The following is a 23287-nucleotide window of genomic DNA, read 5'->3' as shown; positions in this document are numbered from 1 at the left end:
AAAAGTCTAGTGTGAAGTAGTAATGAACTGCATATTTATTAATTCGTATATCTAATGTAAAAATTACAGTAGGTAATATATGAAGTTATTTTTAATGGCGATATTTCAAGAAAGTTAGAATTATATTTGATTAGTCTTTAACCGTAACATGTAAAGACAATATTCAAAGAGTTAAATTATACAGACGTAGGTACCAGGATTTATATACGAGTAAGTTATCCATTATATTTTCTTGTTTATATTGTCCCTATTACAAGACACTTGTATAAATTTACCTTTCTTAAGCATTCTGATTTTCACATTAAAAAGTTGACTGCCCAGGCGTATCTGAAATTGAATTTTTCGTTAACTTCGCCTGTAACACATATAACCCGTTAACAATAAAGGGATGTAGCTTTTAGTTCTGTAAATGAATATTAATACAACTTATTAGATAATAATAATTCGCGGCGCCATACTGGTGACGTAATAACTTAAGCCCCTTGCACACTGGCTGCAAATCCTAACCCCCATTGTGACAGCACCCTAGTTATATCGCCCTATCGACGAATGTTATGGACTCTATTTACACAATAATAAGATTCAAAGTCGTTTGTTAAAAATAACAAATAACTGTCAGATATGGGGTGATACAGAAATGTAATAATACGGTACGTATCGTTGATCTAGGAAATTATAAGTACTAGTAAGTAGAGATTTTTCCGGTACTCCTCAGTATACTAACGAGATACGGTCGCAATGTATTGATTTTGCGTCGTTTTCCTATTTTTGCTATTGGGTAGGTAATGCCGCCCGCGTTTTTATTTTTATTTTTTTGTTTTGTTACTCGTATTTGAGGTTTCGTCATAGCTTTGTTTAGATACTGTCAAAGGTGAAGTATGTACCTACTCCATTTTTGGAATTTGTTCTACCCTTTGAATATTGCTGTCACTATTTTAAATTATAAAATTTTAGTTTCATTTAATTAATTCTGTTTCTATTGAGATTATGTTAATTTCTTAGGCAATTTTAGTGTTTTTTTTTTTGTGAATCTTGTATACCTACCTAAAAAGTATGTAAGTAGATATGTATACCTAATTGTGTAAGTATAGATATTTTATATTGAAACTGGCACTAAAAAGCTCTATAAAGCGCCGTAGGCTTTATTACATTCGTACTAAATGCTATAATGAACATATTAATGTAATTTCATTGTATACTTAGTTCATTTTCGAATCAGCATGTAGATGCTTAGCTGACCGAATTGGTGTCCTGCCTTAGCGATGGATACCGACACCGAGGGTGACAATGTGTCCATCGGGCACGCTGATTGGTCGGTGTGACGTCACGGCCTAGTCACGCCCTTCCTAGTGCAAGTGCCACAATCCGGTATAAACCGCTTAGTACTGGACAGCTGCGGTTAGATGTGGCTATCAGCGTTTTTGTACTTAGACTAGGTGACCTGGTGAACTGTATACTAAAACTACCGCCATCTATTGATAGCAATTTGAAGTGAATTGCCATATTTTAAACAATTCCATTTTTTAGGGGTTTTCCTTAATTTTTGTTTTTTACTAAATCACTCATGTGTTACAGTAGAACAAAAAAATAATATGGTCCAGCCGTTTATGAGTTTTAGCAAAACTAAAATTTTACCTACAAAGGATCCTAAACTGGATTCGGTAATCGTTAACTTTACTTTCAATTAGAAATAAAATGGCATAATTTTTAGTATGGGATTTTAGTATTCTTTCTATAAAATGTGATACAAGATCGTCCACTAATCCGCATCGTCTGGATCGCATCGAACGGATTTTATCTACCGTAAAATTAAAAATCCATTTCATGCGATGCGTCCGATACGTACGAATTGGATCAGTGGACGCCAGCCATAAAAGACAAATGAGCTAGTATCTATTGTATTGATTGAAATATTGAGAATTATTTATCAAAACAACCGACATGTTTTGCTTAGAATCGCAAGTAAGTTCCAAAAGCTCAAGATTCGTCGAAGAAATCGGCCAGTAGACTAAAGGGTCATTCACATCCTGATCTGCCCTAAAAAGTTTGTAAGACTCTTGTTCGATAAAATAAATTATTTAATCAAACCGAAGCGATGGAGTCACAGAGCGCCAGTCGACAGGCCATCTTCGTATCTTTTTGCCATTTCGAGACCATTTTCTTTTTCTTGGAAGTCTACATACAATGCGAAAAATGTAGACCGTCTAAAAAATCGCTCGTAGAAAGCATCGCATTCCGTCCACGAGTCGCCGGAGCGGTTGGGGCTCCGTAATTGCCCCTTGGCGCCCGTCGGCTCCTCTCGGTTTTGTACCTTTTTGTACTCGGACGATGGTCCCTTTTGTTCGTCGCTTGTTGGTTTTTGGGAATTAGCATGTCTTATTAGCATAGCTGTCCGATAGCTCGCGACCGCTGTTTTAGCGGCGCGGACGCGTTTTATTGCGCTTTATAAAGTAACGCTTTTAGATATAACCTTATATTAGCGTTCGATCAGTTCTTTTTAGCGGAACGTTAATTAACAGCGTATTAAATTTAATTGACTAATAAAAAAGGATCGAACCGACCCGCGAGTAAATCATTCGAGGGATAATGCCCTATAAAGTCTAGCTCAGAATTTATACTAGTCGGCCGCGGCGGCGGGTTTACTCGAGCTATAAATCAGCCGAATACTGAGTGAAGACGGCAGACGCGCGCACAGTCCGCGTCGAACGGCGAGATAAAATATGCGTCTGCGAGCGCGGTCACCGAAATGGTAATATTGTTAACGGGGAGTAAAATAACTACACAGGAAACCAAAAGGAGAATTATGCATCATCTCGAGAATTTCTCAATAAGCCGTGGTGCCTGTGGGGCCGACGCGGGCGCCGCCCCGCGGCGAGTCGGTGGCGCCTCTATCGATTATTCGGGCCTCTCGGTCGCGCGTAGCGCCGCGTCCCGCTCGCGCCGCGCGGGTGGCGCCCGCCGCGTCATGCGCGACCACCGCGCGACTGGCGCGACCTCGCGCGAGCCGCTCTCGGGCTATATCATTAATCTATTACTCCGGGAAGGTGGGCTCGTACGTAAGGTAATTTCTCGTTTTTTGGCCGCGGCCGGTGAAAGGTAACTACGAGCCGATATTCGGTTTTATGGTGCTTAATTAGCGTCGATCTTTCGCTCTGCGAGTCGGCTCGTTGGAGCTCCATATACGTCCTGCCTTTATTGGCCGGCATCTGATCTTAGATAGTTAGATGTCACGCTGCGAGTCGTGACGCGGCCGGCTATAAAAAGCTCTATTACACGGGTCCCGACAGCCCGATATTTGATGTTTGGCGTCGTTGTCTTGTAATGCTTTTTCCTATTTGGATTATTGGCGAGCGGCTGTTGCTATCTGTGACGCATCGTTTTGAACTATCGAGCTTGCTTATTTAGATTTCTTTCTTTATATCGATAAAATCATCGTTATACATACATAGGCGTAGTACAAACATCACATTAGGAATTCCATGTCAAAAGTCACTATAGTAGCACGACATAGTGCCGAGAATACCGGTCCTGGTTTGCTGTATGTATTGCCCGCCCTCCGGCGCAGTCGAGGCGTGCCGGCTGCTCAGGCGCCTCTCCTTATTAGGGTTGTTACATTATTGTTATTAATCTATATTTTAATAAATTAAGTAGCTCGTTGGTCCAATTGTTAGCGCGTTTCGGTGATGAATTCCTGGTTCTAGACCTAGGTTGGATTTTGAAGTACTGAGTTCTTCTTTCATAAGTCAGGACTGATCCTGTTGTGGGCCTTTAAAATAGGCAGATGGTAATGACACTCATTTGTCACGCTGTGCAGTTTCATTGTTAAAAGGGAAAGATAATTCAAAGGGACAAAAATAAAAAGAAACACGTAGGTAGGTACTAGGTACTACTACATACTACTACATACTGGAAATAAAAAAGGCTAACACAAACACACCAAATACTCAATTCAGTTCATATAAATATATATATTTTTTACCTAGACTATTATTTACCTTTATACCTACGTAGTTCACTTGATAACAGCTATGCTTAGACGTATGAAGTTTACTTATTTTTCAAAGGTGAGCATTGTCACACTGTCACATTATCATTGTCATAGGTCATAGCTTAAAGTATTAAGCATATTAAGTATACAAATGTTCTTGCATATCTATCAGAAGTGTCTTTTCTTATATGTCTTGTAGACAGTTGAAGGGTTTTTGTAAATATGGTTTTCTTTCTCAGAAGTTGCCAACCCTAAGTTTTAAGTCATTCATATTTTGTACGACTGCCTAATTACACTGTGCAAGACCCGATCTCGCTGATTAAGTTCTTGACATATTATTTCGTTTTATAACAAGTTTCTTGCTTGTTTGTTCGCTTTGGGCGCTTCGGATATGTCAATATGTTTGTTTGATAGCTTTTTGTTCATGGTACATTTTCCACAGATTAACAAAATGCTTTACAAGATTTAAACTTGTCTGTAGTTTGTCATTTTTTTCATAACGTATATAAGTTATTGGATAGAAGTGCTTTTTCACAAGGAAAGTAAATGCATTATTTGATAATAAGTAATAACATAGAATCATTAACCTCTTAGAGGGGTTAATAGAGAGTATTCTTACTTCTAGTATGTACAATTTTCCAATAAGAAAGTCTTCTGCAATAATATCCATGCACCTAGGCAGTGTTCTTATAAGATTTTGCATTAGGTAGGAGTACGTAGGCGGGCTAAGTGTTCTTTTTCACCAGCGATATGCTACCCTACGTTGCTATGGATGCGTTTGATATCCACTAATCATGTCCATTGGTGTACATAGCTTGGCACTGGTGAAAATGGATTCAACTAAGATATGTTTTTTTGGAAGCATGCGTGCCATGGATTCCTACTATGGGCCGTCCCGAGTGGGTAGCTAGCTCGAGCTATCTTTCTAGAACGGTGGGGTATGTTTATAGCGCATCTTCCTCGCATAGCTCCATAGTTTACTATTGGTGGAAACGGTCACGTATTTTCGTAGCTTACATTTCACATCTTCGCAGCATAGATGCATAGCACTTCTCTGGTGAAAAAGGACCCTTAGGATCATAATGTTTGACTTAACAATTAATTTGAGTAGCCAAATATAATCTTCATTTGATTAGTAGGTTCTACTTAACAAAAATATTCTACATTTAAATAGCACTTACCAAAGATATTTTACGTTTGAGTAGTACCTACTTATCAAAGATAATCTTCATTTATAATAATCAGTCGAAAACTTAAATTTAAAGTTACCTACTAGGGTTCCAAAGCACCTTGGTCCGAGAAGAGCCCACAACAAACTCAGCCAAGTTTTTCCCTTTTTATTTTATCACCATTTAACAATAGGTATATAAGTAGCCACATTTCAAAATGAAATATCTGTACAGTATACAGTATACAACAGTCCATGGTATCCGGAGCATTTCCTCCAGCACCACATTTCGTTTTACAAGTTAGGTTAACAAAAAGTTAAAAGGTTAAGTTAAGTTACAGTTAATAAAAGTTAAAGAACCTACGTTAAGGACAATAATAATCACTGTTTATCTGTAACCAGCTGTCGGAACTCTGCGCGGGGCGTCCGCTACGTCTCTCTCACGAACCGGTCGCTAGATCAGTTATGCATAATTACGCTTTTGATGTATCTATTCCAACTTGCTTTCGCTTGTTATTTACATAGTTGGTCGATAGGCGATAATTTGTACCTATCGGTTTTTATTTGTACCCTCCAGGCAGGCAGGCAGGACACAAATTTTATAGGAGAACCAAAACTGCGGGTAGTTATAATTTAATAGTCCACCATTAATACAGACCTATCCTATTGGAGAGAGATTTTAAAGTTTAGATTTATATTGCTAATATGCGTGTTAGACTTGGAGCTATAAAGTTTGAACTTGCTGTCTAGAACCATACACAGGCCCTAAAGCCTTTGGGGGACTCCTGTCATCCAAACCGGTAGATATAGAGTCATTAGGCACTACAAACATACAAACTTGACGATTCAAAAGTGCTTGTAACTAAGCGTTCAAGGTTTTGATATCGAAATAAATTAAACTTGATTTTGGGGCCAAGCCAAGGAAACTTTTATTTTTTTAATTAGAGTAAAAAGTCAGCTATTCTTCGTCATGTGTAAAGGAAGGAAGGTCACGGGTCTTTGCGAAGCCAGAGCATTGTGTCAGGCTATCAAAAAATATTTTAAGGGTTTTTTTTTAATTTTTATTATCAAAGTAGAGTGTACACTCTCACTCTACGAGAGTGAGGGAATAGCTCTTGTGTTTGTGAACACACTTGTGCTCTGTAATATGTCTTCTATCCTTGAAATGAGATTGGTCATCGCTACCGAGATTCGATGGGGAGGATTGGAAGATAAAATCAATTTTCAACTAAAAATGCAACAATCAATACAGCATAACTAAAACCTTCGCAGTAAGATGTTAGAACCGCCATCCCTCGCTGATATACAGTCCTCGCTGGGCTTCTAAAAACGGCAATAAATCATGCCAAAGAAATGTTTAGGCAGTTGTTAAAGTAATTTAGCACTCTCTGTCGATACCTGCTCTGCCATGTTTGTTTTGCGCGCGAGAACAACGCAACCTATTATTACGTGTCGTCATTTTTTAAGCCAGAGGTGGTCAACCCTGTTTTTTTTGGACGTAAATTAAATATGAATAAACGTTTCTCATTCACATTTTCGTGATTAGTGTACCGTCGTATTGATTGATTGATACATTCGTTAGAATTTTAAAAATATAACGATCTTCTACCTACGCAAGTGTTTTATTATAAATAATAATGTTTATCAATAGTTTTAAATTATAATGTTGTTAAGTTTTCCAGGTTTTACTGAGATAGTAGGCACTCTAAAACTAGCTGTCTAAATATTATAATCATTATATGCTAGAGTCGTATTTCTCCGTGACATGCAAATGGTAGCTACACACGAAATTACGTGTGATAATGAAAAAGTCGTCAAAGGTCAATTAACGTCACAGTTCATTTATTGCATTTATTTATTTATTTATTGTTTTTGTTCCCCTGAGAATATTGGAATAAAATTTAGCCTATTTGTTACTTTAGGCTATAAACTATCTCTATATTAAATTTTCTCCAATTCTGTTCAGCCGTTCTGGAGATATGTATGATGTAACTAGCCCGATTTTGTTTTCCTACATAAATTTACGGGTCTAATTGACGTCAAGCACAATATCATCACTTATCTAAAAAAAGAAATCATCTCAAAAACACGTATTACAATAATTTAGGAGGCTCTGACCGTAGCTCGTCTGCTGTGTTTGTTTTGCGGGCGAGAACAACGCAACCTATTATTACGTCTCGTTATTTTTCAGCCAGGAGTGGCCAACTCTTTCCGACTCGTCTGCTTTTGTTTCTCTCTTGACGGTTAAGCAGCTGAAAGACTATGAATGAAGATGCCTTAATAGACACCTGTGAATAAACGAGGTTTCTTTTTTTGTAATGTTTTTTTTTTTGTGCGGGTACTTATATTTATTGCGAACTGTAATTTTTCGTTCCTAAACTTAAATAATAAACTTCTTTGTTAATAGCTTATATATATTAGCTTCCGCAATATTAAAAAATATATATATTTTAATATATAATTAAAATATCAATAGATATTGTTACGTTGCATTTTGTTATTGAAGTGGTAGTGGATGATAATAGCTCCACTTAGATGTTTAGACATTTCCACAGTCCCGTTAGGTATTTTCTTTTGATAATGTTTCTTCTTTTTAAAACAAAATAAAAAATAAAGTCAAAGAATTAAGCGTTTTAGAGTTTTTGGAATTCTAACGAGCACTAATGAATTTACTATAAACTCATGTACAAGAGAAGATGACATCAGTCATAATAACATAAACTTTATATGACTGTAGTCTTAGTTATTCTAACAAGGCTTTAAGTTACTATAAAATAATTACATTTATTTGTCTGTTAACAAATGCTGCACAATGCTAAAGTAATTATAGCCTTTTAAGCTAAACTATTCCTTTTAAATTACGAAGAATGCCCAGAGAAGACCTCCATACTTGAAAAAGATATCCGATATCCTCGGGGTGAAAGTAATTTAGTAATCATAAAGATTTATGTTCACAATAATTAATAAAAATGTATTTGATTGATGAATGATTTTTAAAACCAACGGTTTCAAACCCACGCCCGCCTCTTACATCGCCGGCAGCGGCGCGAGCGCAGGCTCCGGACTTTCATTCATTTATACTGTACGTATCTATATATTACTATATCTATGTATTTATACTTATTACTATAAAGGTTAAGTATCTAAAATTACCAGTAGCTTACCAAAATTAACCCAATGTATTCTACAGACACAAAGCTAAACTACGCACATTTTTTTTCTGTTTGTATATTTGTTGTCCTGGGTTCAAATCCTGGGTCGGTTTGTGGAATAACTCTTAGCTTTTCTTTCTATCAAGTTTTCAGTAAAAGTTGGGAAGTTAGTAGTAATACCCCGCGCCTCGGAGAGCACGATCAACGCATTGGATCAGTGTGGTGGGTCTAAGTTCCATATCCCTCATATCAGAAGGGTTTTCTAGCTATGTAGTGGACCGTTAAAAAACAATGATAATGATAATGCTGACAAAGATTGTATTGTGAGGAGATTCCTCACTTTGGAGTTCTGACTACCGATTGTTTGGGCACCAAAAGTCCCGCAGCGGAAGGATTGCATTTTTGTATTGTATTTTATTAACATATAGCTGATGTCGCGCGGTTTCACCCGCGTAGTTCCCTAGGTAGGAATACGGGGATAATATATAGCCTATAGCTTTCCTCGATAAATGGACTATCTAACACTGAATTTTTTAAATCGGACCACTAGTTCCTGAGTTTACCGCGTTCAAGCAAATAAACGAACTCTTCAGCTTTATAATATTAGTATAGATAATAATAAAAAGGATAAATATATTAATAGAGAGAAAAAATATGACAGTAAAGAATGAGGTAGGTACAAAATAGTTCTTACTGAATAACCGGTTTTTCAATTTTAAAGAAGAATAACTGAATACTATTGCATACAAGTAGATGGATATAGAACTACGGACCCACCTATTAATGTAATTGCAATAACAATTTGCAGTATTAATTAAAAGTACGTGCTAAGTTCCTTACAAGTCATATGTTTATTCTATAATTGCCGACACTTGCGGCAACTAAGCGATCGATCAAGTTCCTTTTCGAGCCAATTAATTGTCGAAACATCTTGTAGATTACACACAAGCTGTGTTTTTTTTATCACTAATTAATGATATTTAATTACTTTAATGATATAATGGCATTTAACTTTAAATTATTCAGATGCTTACACTTTGTAAGAATTTTCAGACATGCTATGTATTTTGTATTTCTTATACTATATACTTGTTGTAGATTAATGTACATACGAGTGTAGGTTTATGAACTACTAGCGGACGCCCATGACTTCGTCCGCGTGGAATTCAGTGTTTCACAAATCCTGCGGGAACCATGGATTTTTCCGGGATGAAAAGTAGTCTATGTGTTAATCTAGAGTAAAATTATCTTTTAAAATTTCAGCTAAATCGCTGCAAAATTGACAAAGTTTCTTACAAACTTTCATGCCCTATTTTATCCCCTTGGGGGTAGAATTGATCAAAATCCTTTCTTAGCGGATGCTTACGTCATAACATCTACTTGCATGTCAAATTTCAGTCCAATCCGTCCAGTGGTTTGGACTGTGCGTTGATAGATCACTATGTCAGTCAGTTGCACGAGACTTTGTCCGCTTGGAAACCTCTTTTCCACCCCCTATTAAACCCTACTAGGATGAGATTTTGAAACTTTTATTTTTTAAAAATATTCCATGCAACCTACGTAAAACGGGTATTAACTAGTTTTCATGATTTGAACTTTAAAATTGACTTTGATCCAAACTTTCATTCCTTAACTCGCTTAAGAGAAGAATTTCCAAAATTTTAGCTACTGCTATTATATGTATATACTAAATATAATAAGGCGGTAAATGTTTGTAAGGTTGTACGGCATTATCTACTGAACCGATTTTGGAAATTCTTTCACTAATAGAAAGTCACGTTATTTGTGAATGTTATAGGCTATATTTAATCCCCGTATTCCTTACGGGAACGGGAATTACGCGGGTGAAACTGCGGATAAATGCTTGTAGAGCTAGTTATTAATTACATATATTATAAATGTATTTGTTACAGCAAATTCAGGCCATCATTACTCATAAAAATAACACTTCTTAATCTTGCAACCAGTCTAAAATCTTTTTTTTTTAGTCTCTCATTATTCCTGCAATCTGTCGTGAGACATTCAGCGGGATTTTAAGTATTTGTATTTATATCTTAAAAATCTTTTTCGTAACTTTTCCAACGTCCAATGTCAGGCTGCCGCCTATTTTCTTCGCATAGGTACTAAAGTTGATTTTTCTCCTTCGTAGGAGCTCATCTATAGCCAAAGTCAACGGATGTTGTCAAAGTTGCTGTGGCCAAACCCAGTGCCTAGTCCGCCCAGAGACCCCCACTCAGATCATTTGGTTAGTAGACATTTCATTTTTTTTTTCTCTAAATTTGCTACTTACTAAAAATAATAGCAAAAATATTTAGTCAAAATCTTTATCGGCCTGATTCTAAAAAAGGTTTTACTAAAACTAACAACAATATTTAATACTTTGAATAATTAGTAGACATTTAATTTTTTATCTTAATTTGCTACTTAAAACTAAAACTCTCTAAAAAAAATACTAAGAATAATTAAAAAGATGTTACCAACTAATAGTTAATTAGTTTTAAAATATAGTTCGTTTATTTTTTAATTTTAACATTTCAAACACCAAAATTTTATTGGATATTTTAGAAATGTATCATGTAAATCGGTGATAAATATATCAAAACATAATATAGTAAAATTAAAAACCAGAAACTTTAAATTGCTTCCAATTTTGGATTTAGTGAAGCTGGGGAATCGCCCACAGTCGCCCCGTCATTTTTAGGTTAATTATAGACAAAAAAATAATCAATAAACAGTCAAAAAATAATAGACGAATATAAAAATTAATCTCTATACTAAACAAAAAAATCCCTATGCTCTATCAATATGCTTCTCTACGCTCTTCTTCAAATTACCTTTTAATATTTGTCATATCCTTGTCTGCTAATGATTTATAGAAAAGATGAATGAGTTACAGTTAAAGAGGCGTAAAATTACGCGTTTATAAAAATGAAGGTAGTTATAAAATTCGAAAAAGGAAATTAAGGACAACGTAACGAAACAACCGTCAAAACAAGTCCTTTTCCGATGACGCCCCTAACTAAGCTTAAGCATCGTTCGTATTTTTTTGGCGCCCAAAAAAAGTTTATAGTCGAAATCATACCGGCAGATGTTAATGATTCTATTATTTATGATCGGGCCTTGTCTATTACCTTTTATTTTTTGTTGCTCTACCTACCGGTGAGGGGCGAGGCGGCTTGCAGGTCTATTCAGGCATGTCATTTTTGGATTATAATGAGGATTCAAAAACAAATATTGTCTGTATGATGTCATTTCTTTGCAACATGTTGCAACTTAGGATATTTTCATCATATTTTTTTTGGAAAAATCTTTTTACCGATGTCAAATTTCAGGTAATAACCTTAGTCAATGTTACAACCTTGACTTGGGCTGGGTATCCTTTATACGCATTGGAGTTCATCTGCTTCGGCTAAAGTCCTAACACTCATGATTTGCGCACCTTCAAGACAAGACTGAATAGGCATCTTCTAGGCAAGCGCACTCAAACCTAAACCACCATTGCTTTCCATCAGGCATGATTGTAGTCAAGCGCAAACCTATCTAAACTAATATATAAAGCTAAAGAATTTGTTTGTTTGTTTGATTGAACGCGCTAATTTCAGGAACTACTAGTCCGATTTGAAAAATTCTTTCGGTATAATTGATTCCCATTTATCGAGGAAGGCTATATATAATCACCGTATTCCTACGCGAACTAGAACCACGCGGGTGAAACCGCGCGGCGTCAGCTAGTTTTGAATAAAAGCAAAGTTGCATGTTTTTAGCATGAGTAGGTACCCACACTGTATGGTGTTGTATTTTGTGGCTATAACTTCTTCATATGGAAAGACTGCTTATTTTGTCGACCAAAAGTATAAAAAAACAGTGACAGTTTTATAAACCAGATAAATGCATAGAAAGAAAGAAAACATAGATAGGTATAAAACACATTTTCTACCATTGCGCGTTGATTCTGTTCACAGTAATTATGAAGTTCCACAGACCGACATACTTGTATGTAGTTAATTATCTAAACAGCATGAGGATAAGATAATATCTCAATGGAGGTACGGGTACCTAATGGTTGTTGAAATGATTTATTCCTACTAAATATGGCAACAGCGATGTCATAATTATGGTTAAAGGCTAAATAAATAAGTTATAAATCACAGTGTCTCGGCTTAATTGCATTTTACTAGGTATTTGATAGGTTTATTTTCAACATGCTACGAAATGTTGAGTCTCAAAAAAAGAAAATGTTAAGTTACTGACGTACCTACTTAATTTTGAAAATTCACCTTAACCTTTGTTGATGTTAAGGTGACGATCGAGGGGTTAACTTTATACATGTTTATAAAAACCGTGGTTAAATTTGTGGTGGTCTCTTCTCGGATCAAGATGCTTATGAAACCTTCAGAACTTTAATTTTCAGTTTTCGATTTTGATTACCACTATTAAATCATGACATAAAATGAAGTTTCAGAAGTTCTTGTAAACTAAGCCTAATTGAAATTAATGAATTTTTAATTTGGAAATTCAACTTATAATCCTGGTCCCTGACGGATTCCTAAGCAGAATTGGTCCAGAACACTGCAGCTTGCTGCTAAAATGGTATAGCCAAATGAAATTAACAGCCTGGACAACTAAATTAAAAAAATACAAAATCTCAGTTGATCCGAGCTAAGTTTCTAACCCACGACCTTTCGTTTAAATGGCGTGGTATTTCTTATTACGGCAGAGAGCTATTTATCCTATAGATACAATCATCATGAAGGAATCTCAATATCTTTAAAGGAAGAAGTAAGTAAAGACTTTAATATAAAAAGATGATGACTAAACCTTACAGTGAAAATAAACTTGAAGATGTGACTGAGTTAAGGGCTACTAGCAAAGCTCTTGTTAATCATAAATAATAATTAATTTCAAAATTAAAACAAAACATTCCTTTGTACAAAAAATAAGAATAGTTTCCAGGGAAGCTAAACACTGACATTTATGAAACTTTATTGCTTTTATAATAAACCAAAGGTTTACGGGCAACGATCTTGCCGAAGGCGCCAGCTAGAGGTGTCCGCATACAAATTATATGGGAGAGAAACACCTCGACCCAGGCATTTCTTTACATAAAACAAACAAATGAACACTTTAAATTAAATGGGTTAGAGTTCACTTTCAATTGTTACAAAATTGGGTTACGATATAAAAAAAACTCGTCGAGAATTGGCGTAAAAACGGACTTAATTAGAAAATGATTAGGGGTTTGTTCTTTAGTAAACTAACAAGCGTTAGGAGATAATTATGGTAATAAATAGTGCACTGTCGTTAGGCAGCTGTCGATGCCCGTCTGTCTGTTTGTTTATTGCGCCCACTTTTGACGGATGGGAAGTTTGATTAACTTCATGGAGTTTTTTGATTGTTTTTTTTATAATTGTGTTTATGATTGCCGATGCCAATGTCATCGGTAATCAACACAACTCACACATCCTTGGAACACATAATATTCTTGCACTATATAGGATAGAATATAGATGGATATCTGGACTTAGTGGATCACCGAGCTAGAAGGCTCATCACGCACAAGGCGTTAACAAGTGCTAAATTGCAATCGTTGGAGCATCGCCGAAAAGTCTGTTTTCTACAGGATTTATTTAGAGTGCTCAAGAACTTTTTGTTCTACTTCCTTCTTCACCGTTTTACCGTAGAATGGCCAGACATCGCAGAGGTCTGCATCCATACGTAGTTGCGAAGCGTTTCGGTTCTTCGTTCCTGATCCGCACTGCTAAGTTATGGAATGCCTTCCATCTTCCGTTTTCCCTACCATCTATATATGGTTATATTCAAGTCAAGAGTGAAGAGGCATCTTCTTGGCAAGCGTATTCCACCATAGCCTGATTCTAGCACAGCTTCTGATCAAACCTGCTGTGACGCTGCTGAGATTTCGTTCAACAGCAAAACAGTTAAAATAAAAGCTCCATAATTAGCTAACAAACACCCCCTACGTCACATTAACAGTAATTTGTAACATTGTCACAAAAGCAATCCGCCCAGACCTCTCGCTTCACGGTCGGGCGCGCGCGGCTGTATGGTTTCCATCACCGATGTAAATGTAACACTAATTTCATTAAGCGAGTCCGATGTTACATAGCGCGGTTCCTAAAGAAGCATACAAGAACTATACCTACAGAGTAAAGTATTGAGTAACTTATTTTGCTACTGGTAAACTGAACAAGTAAACTGTAAACCAACGAAGGATCCGAGGTAGACAGGTTAGTAGACATATTCACAATTTTATAATTAAAAAAAAAAATCAAATTTTTTGTTTTAAGTTGGCTTAGCTTACAAGCACTTTCGAAGTCAAGTTTTTCTGTTTACTGCTGCTGCTAGCTAAGTCGGATTTATAAAAAAAACCCTTAACATTTGTAATTTGCTTTAAGAAATTAACGTTTTGGATAGTAACCTATGTCATATTAAAAGAGTTTAAAATTTAGTATTTGGTCAGACACAAATAGCAATACATATCAAATATAATATAAATAATCGGGTCAAAGATTAATTTGGAGATTTTGTTAGAAACACCCAAAGGATTTCTGCTGTATTCATAAGTGCTATACCACCAGAATATGGATAATAAGAGTAAGAATTACCTGCTTATGATATAGTAAAAAATACTCCATAACTAAATAGCAATGTCCAAAACATCAAAGTATAAGCCCCGCTCAAGACATAAGCAGCTGTAGATCAAACAACATCCCATGGGCGTCGGGTCGAGGGAAGTAATTGATTGGCTCGATATTGATGCGCTTATGGGATGATGTATGGGGGTTTATTGGGTTACTTACGGACTCACTGACAAGTCTTTTATGGGATGTCGGATCAACTTATTATTACATGTTTATTTATTTCGCCGACATCGTTCTTAGAAAGTATAAGTAGAAGAATTTCGTTTATGTTATTTGATAAATAGTAAAGGGTTCTGTTTTGAAAATAGCAATAGTTGAAAGAAGCTGAGACTGCATCGTCACTGAACATCAGGTGTAACTGAAAACAAGCGCTTTGAACAGAAAATTAGTGTCGGAAAACCTTGCAATAATGGAAATACGTTAATATTATCAGATTGACCATTTTCATCGTATAATAGTTATTATGGTTAGGAACCGTACCTTGATTTCCGAGCTTTCTTTTAAAAAGAACTCCGTGCCAATCGGTACATCCCTGAGGGGTTTATAAGGTCAAAGGCATAGACACACTGGCACTAAGTTCATTCCCATAATTTGCGAATTAGATTCAAATACAGGTCAAAAATAGTTTCCAACTCAGATCAATCATAGATGTGCTTGCACAAAAAAAGCGAAACTATAACAAACTAGAATTCATTATCATTCACGATATAGGAAACACGGATACCGACACAAACGAGTAAAGTACAGACATCTAAATCCAAGAACACCCAGAGAGTGTCGTATAAAAACCTTGTCACCGCATAGTTACAATTGAAAGTTATGTTTTCACGGAAACGGGCCGCCATTCCTTGAACAACCGAACGCGTCTTAGATGGCATGGTATCCGACCGCACGCGTTCGCTATGTTGCCTATACCTCTGGTCATATAAAAAGAATGCTCGTGAAAGAAAATACTTAAGTGAGGAAGATACATATTATTCAACCCATAGGCCGTAGTACTGCTTGATTTATACAACTTTTTAATGCAAATATAGAAATAAGACTGACGTATGAAATATATTAAAAATTCATTTCTTTGAATCTATAACAGAAAATATAATTTTTTTCGTCAGCCTTTTACTTAGTGATAACGTGGATCTTTATCTTTAATTTAAAAGTGATACTAAAAGTGATATTAAAAGTGATTTAATTTATAAGTGGGATACATAAGTCTGCTGGTAAATCTTCAAGCGTTCTTTTTTCTTGGCACCTACTGTATGACTCACATAAGTAGGTTTTAATCAAGGTTGTCTGTCAGATTCTAGAATAACAAAATATTCTAATAAGAAAATAAGATACGAAAAGTGTAAGTAGAAGACTACTCAAAACTGAAATAAAAGAAAAAGTTCAGAATATATTTAAAATATTTCTATCAGAAAATGTAATTTTTTGAAAATTAATCAGGAAATGAAATAAGTTTCTTCTTCTATTGAAGATTTGTTCTAGAAATTGTTGTCTAACTAGCATTTCTCTTCTGTTTAGTTATTATTCCGACAATTGTAAGATTTTTGTTAATTAGGTTTACCAAAAAAATATTTTAAGCTTCTGTATACAAAGTTAGTTAGGTTAGGTCATTGTTCACCGATATCTACGAGTTATTTTTTTTTATTCAACAAAACGTTCTTAACTGCGATCTCACCTAATGATAAATGTCGATGGAATCTAAGATGGCAGTTGGGAAATTCAGCTTTTTCAAAATTTTGGTTTCTAATAGACATTTCTATTATTATTCGAAGTTTCAACAACCCTGATTAATAACCTACTGTGTATCTACTCGTATTAGTATATGGAAACCTGATTATCTCTATATGCTAGAAAATATTTCAAAGTGTTAATAGCTTAGCAAGTTATTGTGTTATGTTGTCATAAAGTGTAAATAAACACCTTTTATAGAGTTCTAATACCTAAGTATTACCTATTAAATAGTCATTATGTAGTTATAACGTCGCTTATAAAGACGTAGTTGTATCTAACTGCCTTTTGTATTTGCAAAGCATTTTTATGGCAGGCGTCCACAGGACCGCATTGTATCGGACGCATCGCATCAAACGGATTTTAGTATTCTTTGTGTAGAAGTGCGTACACTGATCCGCATCGTACGGATTTTATCTACCGTAAAATACATATCTATATTTTATAAAAGAGATAAGGGACATAAGATAAAAATAATGATCACCTTGAATACCACAGAGTTAATAACATTTCAAAACCATCTCCAGTATAGCTGCCTTCTGTAACCCTCGATCCAACTGCCATCCTAAAATATTGGTTTATCTTTTCGCTATAACTTTAATCATATCATCTAAGTAAAATAACTATTATAGACATTAATGGTTGACAACATTCCACATAACAGTAATATCGTGAACAAGGTCCGTATTTACATTACAAGTACTATTATAAACTGATGGTTATAAACTTGGTCGCTAGATATGGGCCTCATAAGAAGACTCAGTTACACAGCGGACGATTAAGCTATGTTTGGAGTTTCTCTGCGTGATCGAATTAGAACGTAGGAGATATATAGAAAAACAATGATGCTTGTATAGCTCTATGAGTAGCAAAGCTGGTAACAATTAGCAGAGCACACAGTTCACAGAGAAATGAACTTTGCGGTTTCAACGTGGTGGAATAGCGACCTTGCACCGGTAAACACAGCGTTGGTATGAACCCCTCAATAGATAGACCGATGCCAGGACCAGAACATGCTTTCCTTTCCTTACAAGAAGAAGAAAAGCTAGATTTTTTTAGTTTAAAATAAATAACATTTAAAAACAAACAATACATAATTTAAAATAAACAAGTAATGAAATGACATGCGTTTTCTACCTTCATTTCTAATTTGTTTGTTGGTAAACAGTACACACTGAGTATGGTTGTAAATCTAGATGTTTGCTATTCCATTAAAAGATGCTGTGAAAATTCCACCACACACAGCACTATAAATTTATTCCACAAAAAACATACCCAGAGTGGATTTACCACTCCACTTTTTTCCATGCGCAATAATTTTAATTAATAAACTTAATGGGCGATCACATCTTGAGAATATTAATGACAAACCGAGCACGACTAAAGACATTTTTACCTTCTACGTTGACATAAATCTACAAGTTGAATATATTAAGCTTATCGCACAAGAAGTTTGCGACTTACTTGGTATTAAATGATGCTTTAAATTCTAATATGGAAGAAGGCGTCGCAATAAACACTTTAAAATTAAACCAAGTGTAAAGCGGTTTGCGAACCATCAGAAGACATTATTGGACTCAGAGCTTTAATAGATTATGGTGCGGGACTTCAAACCGGGAATCCAAAAGTTCGAACCCTTACGTTAGATTTTTAACGTAATTCTATGTTTTTACGATGAAATGAAATGATGAAATATTTCTCAAAAACAAATTCAGTTGCACCAAGCATAAAATAAGCAGTTTTCAGTGTCTGCTTCAAAGTGTCTCGATTCCTTGATTCATAAATAGGAAACAGGCGAATACCGCAGAGTTTTAGCGGATTATGGTTGTTTCACACCCCGCGAGCCCCATACACTTGTACCTGGTGTATTATATTTATAATAAAAGATGGTTGTTCTGAGGTCTTGGGAGTTTATTTTAGTTTTTAAATAATTATTACACTGGTATTAATCACAGGTTCATTGCTCTTGGCCTTTTATCTATGGCCTTTTATAGCCAAGTTAAGCGTAGGGATGTGATACTATTGAAATATTCACTATGGATTAGTGATGTACTTCACTACACCTGGAAGACTGCAGACAATACACATATCACTTACCTAACCCCAAAAGCTAAAGCTTGTGTTATGGGTACTGAGATAGCTGATTTCATCATATTTAACTTACTTATTGTTAAAAGTTTTCGCAGGGGGACATTATTTAAAACGTATATGCCATGCTTATGCTTTGTCACTAACAATAGGTTACTTAACATCAAATACAGGCCTTGCTCCGTCAACCACTGACGTGCACCTTATAGATGCAAACATGATGCCTACCCTGAGGATTCATTACAAAGTTGTGTTGCAAGAATTTACCATTTTCTACAATTTCCACGTACGCCTACCCTAATTAAAAACATCAATCTATCTAAACATACAACGTTCTACTCAATATCAATTATGGAGAAAATTGCACGTTACATGTCCATATTTAGGCACAGTTAACAGTGTGAAAAGTCTCGTCTTCCCCATTATACTGCGAGGCTATAATTCTGTCTGTCATGAAATCAAATCCGATGGTATCATCGTGCGGCAATTATCGCTAATGATTGCGTGAGTGGAGCAAATATACGCGATCTACACAATTATTGACTTCTTGCAACGGTATAATTAGTTAGACAATTAGTTTGAGCGACTTTTTATTTGGTTTTGATTTGCGCTTGACCACGATTTTCATTTATTTCATCATCTCTAGCTACCACCCCAACAGTACAGACGATTTAGTCTTTCAGTATGATGCAGCGCACAAATCAGGTATAGAACTTTACTTACTTCTTTCAAGTAATCCCGCTTCCATATTACACTGTCACTTATCAGATGAAGTTAAAGTCAAGGCCTAACTAATCATTGAATTAAAAAATATATATCATCAGCATCATTAAAATTACAAGCTCGCTTATGGTTAAGGTTGAAATATAAAACCTAACGATTTTGTTATTTTAAAATAGCAGCTGCCTTTTTTTTGCTGCCTTTTTCAGTAAAGAACTGCCTTCGTTATAGACAAGTTTGAAATTTTAAAAGTAAAAAATTAATTTCTGAATTTTCAGTTATTCCTGAAATTGTGTGAAACATTATTAAAAGTCATGCCTGTAAATATTAAAATAATAAAAAAAATCATAATTGTTAAGTAACTAGTAAATCAGTTCTCAAAATGTAGGTACCTATCTGTAACTCACAGATCAATCACCACTTGCAAGCCACAACGCATCTTCCCACGCGGAAATCCAAATGATTCCGTTTTAATTTTCAATCCTCATAAACTTCTCCAATCCCACCCGATTATTATAAAGCTTGTAGAGAAAACAGAAAGCACACAAGTATTAATAGAGGTATACTTAACGGTTATAGCACAGTTGTATAGTGAATGAAGGTATAAAACTATAAAAAGCCTTTTACCGAGGCCGCTTAGAGCACCATCACTCAAGTATAAAATCACCGGTACATTATTGTAACAGATCTACGAGGACCCCCAACACGGAACTCTTTGTACTTTGAGAGGGATCAGTATAATTGGTGTGCGATAGTTTGATGTTACGTCTAATTGCTGCTGGCGGCGCCACCGTCTTTATGAAATCCTGTTCCACATTTAAATGCGTTTTAATGCATTGGAAATTGGGAGCGTAAAATGGAACGCTTTTTGCAAAAATTGTTCAGCCTCTGTCGGTGGATTGTCTATGTTTCATAATTGTACTCGAGGGTAAGTTTGTTTTAATAGTTTGAAGGCTTTTGTCGCAACTCTTAGCCCCTTTTCCTTAGAAGAACTGGAAAGGGTATTAAGTATTAAGTGTTCGGTGGCTTTGTGTGTTTTAAGCGGAACGTGAACATTTGTTTTTAACCGATTTTTAAATGGAAAACGCTTCCGACACTTATGACTTGTGAGATTATAGGATTTGAGATCGACATCAAAAGGGAGTTGTTAACTTGAGAAGTTTCTTTTAACGCAAACATTCCCAAGTACACTTCAGGCTTCACGAGTAGGACACAATATCTTTTAATCGTTTCGTATCAAAGGCGGTTTTAAACACAAATGTGTATCGTTTTCACTGATCGTCTCTTGGGCTCGGGTGCATCAGTGATTTTCTTGCTAATGAGTTTAAGTTTCTCTCTATTATGTCCTTACTTTGTTTTGAATCTCTCTGCAAGAACGACAGTCGACCATCGATTTCTCTCCCATTACCAAACAGTTATGGTGCTTCCTTTATTGTCAATAGTTCTCGATGAAAATGGTGTTCAATGTGATAGTAGATTGTTAATTAACTTTAATGACCAATAACCACTTTTGTATATTAATTGATTTTTTTATTATTATTAGATTTATTTTTCTTTTGATATTTTTTTTAAAATAAGGCCTAATATTTAATACGTATCGGAAATCATTCAAAGGTACTTACGTTTAATTGACTTCCGCTTGGTCATGTCAGTCATTAATTGGCTAGCTTTTTATTTTCGTTGCATCTTCTTCTTCGAACATATTTGAAGCAATTTCGTACAATACATGTTTAAATAAAATATTTCCTCAAACAAATTTTTGGCTCAGAGGAGTCATTGAAACCTGTAATTAGAAATTAGTATTTCCAGGTAAAAATACTCTATAAACTATAACGCCATCTATTGGTGAATATCTCGTAAAATTGAAGTCCACGTAATTTTAAATCGACTTCCAAAAATTAGGCCGTTCTATGTTGGGATGTACTTATACACAAAATACATACATGTACGTTTTTTTTATTCGTATTAATATAAAATTCTTCAGTTTTATACAACTATAAAAATTAATTAAAGTAGGAAATTCCTAGATAGCCATGTCACTGTAAAATACCAAAAACCCTTATAATATTAACATTTTAGAATCGTTTTCGTTATTTTTGTTAGACGAAACTTTTTGGACCACATTTGCCAAATTTGTCCCAAAATATGTCGCCCTAGACCTACTTAACCTGCTGGTAAATCCGTCACTGAAGTCAGAACATCCAAATCAAAACTCATAGCCTAAAGAAAAAAATAAAAAAATAAACGAAAGCTGTTATTCATTGGCACATAAAAATAATTTACTTCTGTCGGCATATCAGTTTCATGCCGCAAACGCAAAGGCTGTGTACTCAACGCTGTTTGACTTGCCGAGCAAACATTAACACTTCTGTTCGGGCTAAAAGCCGCTCACTGCCAATTCCGGCATCCAGTCCGTTCCATATGTGGAACTATTTAGGCGAATTGAATCCTAGTTAATTCGGCATTTTGAAATTAGTAGTAGTAGTCTTGCAAACACCACGGTTTCTACTACGGCCGAAGCCTCCCACCAACCAGACCTTGACCAATAAGAAAACCTCAATAGGCCCAGCCGGGCCTATGGAACCCAGGACCTTTTTTTTTTTTATTTTTTTACAAGTTAGCCCTTGACTACAATCTCACCTGATGGTAAGTGATGATGCAATCTAAGATGGAAGCGGGCTAACTTGTTAGGAGGAGGATGAAAATCCACACCCCTTTCGGTTTCTACACAGCATCGTACCGGAACGCTAAATCGCTTGGCGGTACGTCTTTGCTAGGGACCTCCGTCTTGAAAATCCACCGCGCATACTATACTATACTATTACTAAGGATCAATGGCGTGCACTTCATACATGCATTAACGTTCTGCATACCCTAAGAGATTTTTCTAGGTTTAGATTAAATGCAGATTTTCGCAGGTTGGTTAATTTTTCTTACTAGTGTCTACCCTGATCGACAACCTTATGCACGCCACTGTTAAGGATGCGTTAGTTACGCTGGATTTGGGTGTCATAAACGGCACAACAACTCATATAGCATCAACTGTGACTACTTGTGTGTGACTAGTACTTAGGTTTATTTAAAAAAGTGAAAATGAAAAATAAACGAGTACCTACTTATCGAACGCCGAATCATCATAAATCGAAAATAGTATTTTCAAAGGCTAATGGATAGACCCATTTTAAATTTTTTAGTTTTTAATTCGTTTAGTTAGTAAAACTATTTTTAAAATTTTAGACCGTCAGTTTTAGTCTTTTATCGTAAATGTAAAAGGATTTAATATTTTGATGCGCAAGCGACATTAGATAATATGGAATACAGGTAAAATTTTGTTGCCCGATCTCCTATTTACCTTTTCATTGTTACGAGTAGGTGCCTATAATAATCAGCCTATTTATATAAGCTAATTTTATATAATTATTTAATATAAAATTAGCTTTTTGTGCTAAAATCCATAATTTACATTTTTTATCGTAAGCGTTTCAATCTGTAAAGGCAATTTTTTAAAAAACACCTTCTAATGCAAAATTTTAATTTAGTCGGTTGCTGCAATCCAGCGGTTAAGCGTCGACATAAGACGATGCAATACTTTGCTTGCTTACGTTGTGCCACTTATAGTTCGTGTAACAGTCATCTATCCACACCTTTTTCAATAGATATCTTTGACGTTAACCATTAATAAAGCACCAAAGGTACTCTATCAAATCCAGTGTTTCTCAATTCCGCAAACTAAAGCGTGCCACTATAAATAAATTAATATTTATAAAGCAATTACCTGCTT

The 23287-nt window shown here is 35.4% G+C and overlaps 1 protein-coding gene across 9 annotated transcripts in view; it reads left to right on the top strand.

The window, feature by feature from the left end:
* The window catches only part of LOC112048640 (T-box transcription factor TBX3), a 160882-nt gene that overhangs the window by 107552 nt on the left and 30043 nt on the right, over nt 1–23287 (top strand). For 5 of the 9 annotated variants that reach the window (XM_052882933.1, XM_052882931.1, XM_024086263.2 and 2 more), the window contains one exon: nt 10458–10553. The exons of the other annotated variants lie outside the window; for them this stretch is intronic. In XM_052882933.1, the coding sequence (XP_052738893.1) occupies nt 10458–10553 (96 nt within the window). The remainder of the gene's footprint in view (nt 1–10457; nt 10554–23287) is intronic. 9 annotated transcript variants of the gene reach the window in all.

The sequence above is a fragment of the Bicyclus anynana genome, chromosome 8 (assembly GCF_947172395.1).
Source record: "Bicyclus anynana chromosome 8, ilBicAnyn1.1, whole genome shotgun sequence".
NCBI classification, from domain to species: domain Eukaryota; kingdom Metazoa; phylum Arthropoda; class Insecta; order Lepidoptera; family Nymphalidae; genus Bicyclus; species Bicyclus anynana.
Note: the sequence above shows the minus strand (reverse complement) of the source record. Positions and strands in the feature narration are given on the sequence as shown.